General features: G+C 43.7%; 1 protein-coding gene across 1 annotated transcript in view; it reads right to left on the bottom strand.

Moving 5' to 3' along the window:
• Positions 1 to 2,604: 2,604 nt before the first annotated feature.
• The window catches only part of FBXL5 (F-box and leucine rich repeat protein 5), a 316,902-nt gene continuing 308,500 nt past the window's right edge, over positions 2,605 to 11,006 (bottom strand). Inside the window, exon 11 of the mRNA XM_069202604.1 lies at positions 2,605 to 3,499. Coding sequence (XP_069058705.1) covers positions 3,423 to 3,499 — 77 coding nt within the window. The 3' untranslated portion in view covers positions 2,605 to 3,422. The remainder of the gene's footprint in view (positions 3,500 to 11,006) is intronic.

Below are 11,006 nucleotides of genomic sequence, written 5' to 3'. Positions count from 1 at the left end.
TTTTAAGCATACCCACCTCCTTCTCATGAGGAGGACAGACTCCACCGTCTGGACCTGAAAAGAGCGTTAGCGTTCTATCTTATTCGCACTAAAGATAAACTCTTTCTTGGGTATGTGGGTGTGAAGAAAGGGAAGGCGTTGCAGAAGCATACCATCTCACGGTGGGTGCTTCTCTGCATCAAAATGTGCTACGCTTTGACAAAGAAGCAACCTCCAGAGGGTTTGCGTGCTCACTCAACCAGAGCAACTGCTGCTACTACAGTGTTAGCAGGCAGAGTTCCTGTCCTGGACATTTGCCAGGCAGCAATATGGGCATCATTGAACATGTTTACTGAACATTACAGCCTGGACAGTCAGGTCTGCAGAGACAGCTATTTTGGTTGTTCGTCCTGCAGGACTTTTTAGTATGATTTTGGTTCCAGCTCACCTCCAAGGATGGCATTGCTTGGGTATCTATTCTAAGGTAAGGAATCTTCAACTAGAAGTCTCTATCAGATGAACAGGTAGCAATTTATCTGGCAGAGGCATATTCTAGTTGTAGATTCCTTACCGACCCATTCATTCTCCCAGCTTGTGAACTGATTTCTAGGGACAGGGATTCCCCTTTAAGGTCCTTAGCTCTGGCACACCATTTTAGTGTTCTTCATGCCTCCGCGCTGTGGCATGGAAAGTAATGAAAAGAAACTGTCACCGCACTGAGGCAGAGCCTATATTAGACCCCGTCATCACGGTTACAACGTTGGACACGGAGGGTACTGCTCAAAGAAAAAATCTCCGAATCCAGTCTCACGCCTGGGAAAATTCTAAGGTAAGGAATCTGCAACTAGAATATGTCTTTACCAGCTAAATCGTTACCGGAGGTAAGTAACTTCTTCTTCATGGAAAACAGGTTAATACTGTATAAATCCCATACATACATATATAGTGCCCACTTTTGCTGGAGTGTTTCCGCACAGTGAATTAAAATTTATTAAGTAAAAGCATTATTTAAATCATTAGAATCAATGAATTAGTAATCATTAAAATCCAAATTCATATGGATTGGCAATCTAGAGGTGTCATTATGAAATGCATTTTCAAAGAGTTTAAGTAGCTTGAAATTGACAAGAAGAATCACAAGGACATGAAATGGGAAAGTGTTTCCCTCAGCCGCATGTCCTCTTGCCACTCTATATGCCTAACTATGAACCCATGATCTCCAATATTCGCAGATGCCAAAATCTAACGTGCACACATTTTCTCCTCTCTAATAGACCATATATTGCTTTGTAGTTCCGAACAAAATCACTCCTACTGTAATGAGTATAACAGTGTTGGTACAATGGTTTGGGAAATGGTGAGAAAACATCAGCTTTTTGTTGGCCCTGAACATAGCAAGACATGCATCAGGTTTCAAGCATAGTTCCTTGACCCACCTAATGCAAATCTAAGCATAATTCCATATCAAGATTGTATTGGTGAATTATCAAGCCATCTCAAAATACCAAGACAAAACTGCCTGCAAAGTTCAAGCCCAGCTAAACAATAAAGCTATTTAAATCCAGGTGGTTCTGCATACACCCAATACCGTTCTCAAAAATAATTGCCTCCAGTCTTTAAACTAGATGTCCAATAAAGAGGAATAATAAAATACTGTGATATATTAACACAGGAGAGCACTTTGAAAGATATGCTCTTATCAGTGGTATTAATCAGCCATACCTCAAACTGACTGATGCAAAGCATTTGTGAAAATTTGAAGCAACACAACTTTTGACCTGGAGAAAATACTCCACGGTGATCCAGACTCATTTCCTTAAAAGGCACCATTACTATCATGACTCGTTTTAAGCAGGGTTGTTGCAGCCTGTCAGGTTTCTTTTTTAAACATAGTAGTTGAGATGTACTTCACTGTCTGAAACTATGACAGTAACTGAATTAAAAGATAATCATTATAATAAAAACAGAAAACTGCAACAGCTTAAGGAAAACAGACGAAGAACACAATACAACAAGACCAAAATGGCAGAATGGTGCTCAAAATAAAGACGTTGACTAAAAAACAAACCTACACTTCCTAGAAACAAAAGGGCAGCTGTTAAGGAACATCCAGGGTGACAAGTAATTGTATCTGGTATTTAAGCTCTACGAACACTTAGAATAAACACACCAAAATCACACCGTTCTATACCAGAGGCAATATTATCCACGGAGACTCAAATGACCATGAACACAGGAGACATCATTTTTGTCCTACAATATCATGGAATCTTACCATTAGTAAAAATATGAGACATTACTCTAAACAAAGATTTGGAATCTACTTAGCAGGTTAACTTAAAACAAGTGGTCGGAGCAATACCTATTATTAATCTCTATGTTACAACTTATCTGACCAAACTGGTGTGAACAATACATGAGCGGCAATCACAGACATGGACATAACAGAAATATTTGCCAATATGTTTTAGATAAAGGAGAAATTATGAAGCAATGTCACAGAAACAAGTTACACCATGCTATTATGTCATTGCTATCAGCAGAGTAAAACACGTGAAGGAACTGTAACATTCAAAGTACAGAGGGGTATCATTCATCATAAGAAAAAAGTAATCAAAAACAACCTTATGGTGAACTGTTTTATTATACTGAAGTTTTAGACTTCACCGTTAAAGCTGCAAGTAATTTAGATTTAAGGACCAAGAATCATATTAGTCGGAATTGCTCAAAATTCAACCTAACTGTTGTTGAAACATTAAACAAGCTTTCTAAAATGATTTAACAGCAATACATTTCTTTTTTTATGTGGTTTATAAACCAATCCCTTAGGAATGCTTTAAAACATCAGTACATTTAACTAATACTACAGTGCCAACATTTGTTTGTACTCAGATGAACAAATAAACCATCGAAACAAATCATAGTTAATTATGAGATTAAGTTGCTGCACTTATATTTACAGGCTTTACAAGAACTGAAATTATTAATTTTGAAAATGGATCCACCTGTAGAATTACAGTTATGCCTTAAAAGCAGCTTTTTGAGCTACTTTTACACAAAGGGCACTATTTCTTCCACTTCCTAAGACGTCAAAGTGTGAAATAATATGCATATATCGGATCAAAATGTGAAATAATCTGAATTACAGCCAAAATAAATCAACAAAATTATATGTTAAGTGCCATGTAAAAACAAAAGCAGCGTGAGGAAATATGATAAAATATTACATAACATAAAATGAAAGAATGTGACATTTTATTTCAAAAGGACTGTTACAGTTCACTCTGCATTACAATGATCAATTGCGGGGGAGGAAAAGAGACAGTAAAAACAAGGATCACACAGAAAGGGATCGATAATGCAGGATGTGTGCGGTACTTAAAGTGCATGGAAAAATGCCTGCTCAGTTGACTGAAGTAGCTTGAAGAATCTGCAGTTTAGAATTATTCACCGGAGCGGCAACAAGCTCGAAAACCACATTGCAAATTCTGGCATCCACTCGCTGTGTCTGCATGGGGACCTGCACAGAAACAGAAAAAATATTAACAAGGACACCTTCCCTTTATATTTGTTTCCTGCACTTCCCTGTTACAGTTTCTGATGCTGAGCCAAGGGCATTAACCATAACAAAGTACTTAAAAAGCACTATAAATATAGGCAACCAACGTGTTCCACCAAAAATATGAAGATGAATAATTGCTAGAGGTTTACGAATACTTAATGTTTGTATTAAAACCTGTAAGGAACAAGCAGGACCTAGACAATAGCACTATAAGTTTAAAGATAGTCATAAGTTTTGGCTTGAGTATAGTTTTTGTTTAAAAATCTTTATATAGAATGGACTAAACCCGTGCTAGTTTTGGCAACATACAAAGCACTTATGAGAAGCAACAGATTATGTTTTGAAGGAGTCATATTTCCACACATTTGGGACGAGCTTAAACACATATTTGGGACGTAAAAGTCAAAGTACAGCAAACACACACACACCAGAGATGAAGGTTAATACAATCGATTTAGAATTAGTGGAAAAATCATACATTATTTTGGTAGATATACAGTATTAATTTACATAAAATGAAACAGGAAGTAAAAAAAGCAGACCTGTTAAATACTATAACGTTGGTTCCCAACGTTTTGACTCCCGAGGACCCCCACTGAATCACTACTGGAAGCCGGAGACCCCCAAGCAATTTGTACGATTGAAGTTTCAAACAATAAAACAGCAATTTGCAAAATATGCACAGACAAGTGCACAGCAAACAAATAATCAAATTACTAATGATATAAATATTTTATATTGAAAAATACGCAAAAGTCAAAACATTTTAATGGGAAGGTTGGCGCTGCATCTCAGTGACTAACTTTTCAATGTTTGGTTTTATTTAGGAAAGCTGAATCCTCAGGTAAGATTCTACATTTCCCAAGAGATTTGTGTTTTATTTTTAAGGTATATAAGATATGAGAAAACCTTTTCTAACAAATATGTGGTGGGGAAAGGAAGTAAAACCATAAGGGCCTCTCTTCTCTCCATACCCTCCATCACATTTAATTTATTTGTTTTATAGCACCTCTCATCCCAGTGTAGGGGGTTGGAGCACTTTATGGGGACAACAAGGTTCGCAGCAGGCATACTAACCATCTGCGCTTGTTAGATGAGTCAAAACTGCCACTAGACAAAACTCCCATCTCTCTCCAACAAGTGCATTAATCACCAGAGTTATCATGACGCTTTTATTTTTGCCAGACAGCTGCTGAATGTACAAGGAACTCTGCATTGCTTTTAAAACTGTGGCACAAAGGAAGTCATAAATATAAGAACATGCACGTGTTTCTGTCATGTTTCGAGAGACACTAGCTGGAGAAGTGCCTTCCTGTCGGTCTAGGCCTGCAGACTCCCCGGGAATGCGTCACCAACCCCTGGGTGGGCCACGGATCACAGGTTGGGAACCGCTGTACTATAACAAAAAATAATACTTGATAGTTTTGAGGTCTCCCTTGACAGCTAAGAGTCATGCAAACAGTACATACTGTATCAGCTTCTTTCAAACACTGCTTGTTTGGGTCTCCATCCTGTAACTATTGTTTTTATATAGTGTCAATCACTGCACAATATTTCTCTCTGTGTCATGCTACAGATGAATTATTCCTTCTTTTGCAATGCATAAGGTAAATTTTTTCAGGAGCAGTTGGCAGGGACTATTTGGGTAACAGTCATCTTTAAAAGAAGCAACACATTCCGCTTATAAAACACACATGCTTGAATTTTTATATAGATATGAATATAAACAAATTCTAATATTGTCAGGTGATATTGAAAAAACATAAATCAAGGTTTTATTGAAAAATAAGATTTGCCAATTACTATGATTCATTAATTTGTGTTTTGCTTTTTTATGCAGCTTGTGTTGCTTTACATGTACAAAGTTACCTTTCCATCATGGTTTCTCATGCTTCTTTATATTTTTCACAAAGGTTTTTTTGGTTAGCTCCCTCTCCAGCCATTTCTTTGTTGAGCTGTTGAAAAAGTTACTTGCCTTTGGTAACGCCTGATCTGGTGGAGACAATATCTAGCCGTAGAGTCATTACCTTCGAGTATTTCCCAGGCGTCAGACTGAGTCCAAAAATTTCTGGAGCAATACCCCTGCACACCGGTAGGTGGCGTCATTCGGCTCAGTCACCGCTGCCCGCCCCGGAAGTTGCATACCTTTGTTAACACCTTGTCTGGTAAGACTATATCTAGCTGTATTTCTTACCTCTGAATTCTCCCCAGGTGACGTTAGATAGCATTGACTGGCCCGCGTCCATCATCTGCATCTTCTGCCCCAGAAATGACATTGCAGATCCTGTATAGGTGCCACCCAGGCATGTTGATATCAGTTTCTTTGCATGACTTTCCACGCCAGAAGTGCAGAGCCATGAAGAACACTGACTACTGGTGTGTCAAACTAAGGCCCTGAGAGGGGAGTCCCTGCCCCAATTCATAGAGAAGGGAGGATGGGTGGGTCAGTAATGAATATGTAGCTAGATTTTGTCTCTACCAGATGAGGCATTACCGAAGGTAAGTAACTTGGCCATCTGATAGCAACTTTTAGCTGCAAATTCCTTACCTTTAGATAGATACCCAAGCAATACCACCCCGGAAAGTAGGTCTTCAAACAAGAAAGTCCTGCAGGACCGAATGGGTAAAGTGCCTGTCCCTACGGACCAGACTGTCCAGGAAGTGGCGTTTGGTAAATGTGTACAGTGAGTCCCACGCTGCCACCTCACAGATGTCAAGGAGAGGAACTCCACATGCTAACGCAGTAGTCGCAGTCTTAGCTCGGTTGGAATGAGCACACAAACCCTCGGGGTTGCGGTTTGGCCATTGCATAGTAATGCTCCACTTCTACACTGCTGACTTTCTTTACACCCACATACCCTACAAAGAGGTAGTCATCCACCAGGAACTCTTTGATATTAACAATGTAGAACGCCAACGCTCTTTTTTGGGTCCAGGCGGTGGAGTCTCTTCTTCCTTAGAAGGATGTGGAGGTGTGTAAAAAGTAGGTGAGGTGATGAAAGGGTGTGACTACACAGTAAAGAGGCCCTAGTGCAAAGCACTCCTGTTTCAAGAAAGACAGAAAGATAGAGCTGCTTAGATGATAAGGCTTGCAGCTCGCTCACTCTGGCGGCAGAGGTAATTGCCACAAGCAAGGCAGTTTTCAACATGAGATGCCTAAGAGGACATTTGTGGAGAGGCTCGAAAGGAGCACACACCAAAAAAGTCAGAACCAAATTAAAGTCCCATTGGGGCTTAATGAATGGGATGGAGGAAAGAAATGTTTAGGACCTTTGCGGAACCTATCTAAATAAGGTTGATCAGGCAAACTAAAAAAAAGCAGAAATAACAGACAAATATCCCGTAAGCGTGCCCAGAGCAGATCCCTGCTGGGCAAGGGAAAGGATGAACAATAGGACCTCAGAGAGAGAGAGAGGCAGAAAAAGGGTCAACATACTTGTCAGTACACCATGCCACAAATTTCTTCCAACAGACATATACAGTTTTGGTAGATGGATGCCTGGCTACCAAGATTACGTTACTGACTTCGGGAAGAAGGCTAAGGACTGTGAACTGCCGGCGCTCAATCTCCATGCAAGAAGGCAGAGAATGGACATGCTCGGGTGAGGAACCCTCCTCTGCTGCTGCTACAGAAGATGTTTACTAAGAGGTAGTCTGTTCGGAGGATCGATGGACATGCTCAGCATCTCTGGATGTCCAGAGCCACAAGGATTACGTGGGCCAGGTCATTCCTGAAGATCTTGAGAACTCTCGGCAGGAGTTCTATGGCTGGAAAGGCGTTCAGGAGGCCTGAGTTCCACTTGAGACGAAAAGCATCTCTGAGCGATCATCGCCTTTAACTCCAGCGCAAAAAACTGCTGACATTTCACTGCTGAAAGAGACCTTGCACCACCTTTGGATGGAGAAACTGTATGTGATTCGCTAGCCATTTTCAGCTGAGTTAGTCCGCTCTGGTGTTCAGAGAGTCTGCCAGATGTTGAACCACCAGAGATAAGGCCTGCTGTTCCAGGCATGTCCAGAGGAGAAGAACCTCCTGACAAAGGGTCCAAAACCCCACTCTGACCTGCTTGTTGCTGTACCACATTGCAGTGGTGTTGTCCGTGAACACCTGCACCATCATTCCCTTGACGGAGGTAAGAAAGGCTTTCAATGCCAGCCAGATAGGTCAGAGCTCCAGCATGTTGATGTGGAGTCCTGTTTCCGCTGGAGATCAGATGCCTCTGATATCCACCTCTTCCAGGTGGCCACCCCATCCCAGGAGTGACATCTGTCACTACTGTCAGATCTGGTTGGGTAAGGATGAGGTATCTGCCATTAACCACCACTGAGGATCTTTTGCAGTTCTCTCTGAGCTCTGGACCATGTCGGAGAGATTCCCTTGATGCTGTGCACACTGGAACTTCAGGTCCCACTGCAGAGCCCCCATGTGCCGTCTGGCATGTGTCACCAGCAGGCTGCAGGAGGTGATGAGGCCCAGGAGCCTCAGACTTGGTCTCACTGCAACCCAGGATAGAGCCTGAAACAGTGATGTGATATAGCCTGAGAATCCTGGGCTTGACGCTCAGGAGGGTAAGCCTGGAACTGCAGTGCCCAGAACAGCTCCAATGAGAGAGAGTGTCTGAGAGGGAGTCAGGTGTTACTTCAGCACGTTTATAGTGAGCCCCATCGAATGCAGGAGGTCCGTCATAGTCTGGGGGTGGGGGAGAACATCCTGGGGCGAGTTTGGCTTCAACAGCCAGTCATCAAGATAGAGGAAGACTGAAACCCCTGATCTCTGCAGATAAGCTGCAACCACGCCATCATCTTAGTGAACACTCAAGGGGCCCTGGTAAGGCCAAAGGAGAGCACAGTGAACTTGCAGTGCTCTTTACCTAGTGTGACCCACAGGTAAAGCCTGTGGGACAATTGGATGGGGATGTGGAAATGTGAGTCCTGCAAGTCCAACGTCAACACCCAATCTCTAGGGTCCAGGCCAGACAGGATCCAAGCCAAGGTGAGCATTTTGAACTTCTCCGTTTTCAAGAAGACGTTGTGAAGGCACAAGTCTGGGTCAGGACAAGGGCCTCCGCCCTTTTTAGGCATCAGAAAGTAATGTGAATAACAACCATGACCTACTTCTGATGCTGGTACCCTCTTGATGGCTCCTTTGGCTAAAACATTCAATGCTTTATGATGGAGCAGTGATAAGTCGTCCTTCACTAGCCAGTTGTGTGTAGGTGGTACTAAGTGAGGGATTTCCAGCAAAGGGATGGAGTAGCTCTTCTGAATGATTTGCAAAACCCACTTGTTGGATGTTATTGACTTCTAGTGGGGCAGGTGATGATGGACATTGCCTTCCACCGGGTGCCTATGTTGGTTTGAGGACAAACTAAAGGGGTTTGGAGGATGCAGCTGCCATGGGAATGGTGAACTGAACAGACCTCATGTTATCTGTGTGACCAAGGACCACAAAAGTGCTGGATCCTGTTGGCCTTAGTGGCTGGGTAGAAAATGGCAGTTGGTGGCCCCTACCGAAGCCACAGCAGACTTTGGTTGGTAAAGGACAATGGATAGGTCCAAGGACCTGGCTGTAGCTTTGCCATCCTTGAAGCAATGCAGCACTGACTCTGCCTACTCACCAGAGGCAAGAGTCCTCAAAGGGCGTATCCATGTGCAAACGTTGAAACCGCCCCCCGACCTCCCTCTTAACAGAGGCTAAAGTAGATAATACTAATGCTCTCTTTCGTGGTAGTGTTGTCGAGCAGTTAGGCTTATCAGAGGGTAGTGCAAAGCATTTGTTGTACACACACAGACAATAGAAGAAGCACACACACTCAATGACTTAACTCCGGAACAATGGTTTTTATACAGCAAAAATATATTTTCTTAATTTACTTTTAGGACCAGAAGATTCAAGTTGCAAGTAAGTACTTCAATAGCTTCGTATATTGCACATGTATCAATAGCACTTTGTTTGAAATCGATAAGTTATACAGTTTTTGAAATATTGGCAATTATCTGTCTAAGAACTTGACAGTCCTTTTTTAAGAAACAGTTCCTGGGGTGGAAGAAAAGTTAGATCGATTTACAGGTAAGTACAACACTTACAGTTCCAGTCTCCAGGGGTTATGAAGTCCACAGGTCGGGGTTCAAGTTAACCCCAAACACCCACCACCAGCAACATAGGGCCGGCCGGCCGCAGAGGTTAAAGTGTATGCCAAATTAACATTGGCTCCTATAAAAACTAGAGACTGGGGGCACTCGGATTCAGATCTGCAGGCAGGTAAGTACCTGTGTCTTCATTGGGAAGAACTGGGGGTTTTAGAGGACCACTGGGACCAAACATACACCCTCAGTGGCGCTGGAGTGGCTGGGTGCACACAAGGCATCGGGTCTCCGATGATTCTCTATGAGGGGACCCCAGCGGTCACTCAGAGGCTGCAGGCGAGGTCCAGGAGGTCGTCTCAGGCAAACCACAGGCTGGACATGGAGGAGGGCTGCCTGCTTAACATTGCTGCCCCGGAAGTCGGATTCTCCAAGGCCTGTGGGTGCAGTGTCTTTAGGCATTGGATATCTTCATCTGGAGCTTTTACAGTCAGGGTGTTGTGGGGGTGGGGTGGGCGGGGCAGTGCCCTCTGGATTCCCTCTACAGGCGGTGTCGTAGAGGTAAACCCAGGGTCGGCACTTACTCAGAATCACCTGGGGATCCTCTCTAGCTGGTTGGGCCACCTGGACACGGGCGAGGGCGTCTGGTGCATAGTGGCCAGGACTCATTCATTTGGAGTGAGGCTGGAGTACTTAGTTGTTGTTTCTTCTTGGACAGGGCCACTGTCCACGGGAGTTCTTAGTCCTTCTGGGTGCAGGGCAGTCCTCTGGAGCTTGGCAGAGGTTGCTGATCCTGCTGGATGCATTGCTGTTCTTGTGTTGGTTCTGTGAAGCAGGAGACAGGCAGGTAGGGCTGGAGCCAAGTCAGTTGTCCCCATTCTTCACTGCTGGGGTTTCAGCTGTGCAGTCCTCCTTCTTGTCAGGTCCCAGGAACATGGTGAGCTGGGTTCAGGGAAGCCCTTAAATACATGATTTAGGGGGCTTACAGGGGTCAGATGGCAGTAGCCAATAGCTACTGTCCCTGAGGGTGGTTACACTCTTCCTGTGCCCACTCCCTTGGGGGAGGGGGGCACATTCCTAACCCTATAGGTCCCTGTCCTCCAAACCAAGAAGGAGAATTCTGCAGGGGGGAGTGCACTTCAGCACTGGACACCTTAGTGGTGGCCCCAGCAGAAGTGGTCACTCCTCCTTGTTTTTCTTAAGTTTCCCGACAAACTTGCTGCCAAAAGTGGGGCTTTGTCCGGAGGGGCGGGTATCTCCACTAGCTGGAACATGAGGCCTGAGCTTTTGAGGCTCTCCGCCAGGTGTTACAGTTCCTGCAGGGGGCGGGGTGAAGCACCTCCACCCACAGCAGGCATCGTTTCTGACCTCAGAGAGCACA

The sequence above is a fragment of the Pleurodeles waltl genome, chromosome 1_2 (assembly GCF_031143425.1).
Source record: "Pleurodeles waltl isolate 20211129_DDA chromosome 1_2, aPleWal1.hap1.20221129, whole genome shotgun sequence".
In the NCBI taxonomy this organism is placed as follows: domain Eukaryota; kingdom Metazoa; phylum Chordata; class Amphibia; order Caudata; family Salamandridae; genus Pleurodeles; species Pleurodeles waltl.
The sequence above is the reverse complement of the archived record's forward strand: the minus strand, read 5'-3'. Positions and strand labels throughout refer to the sequence as shown.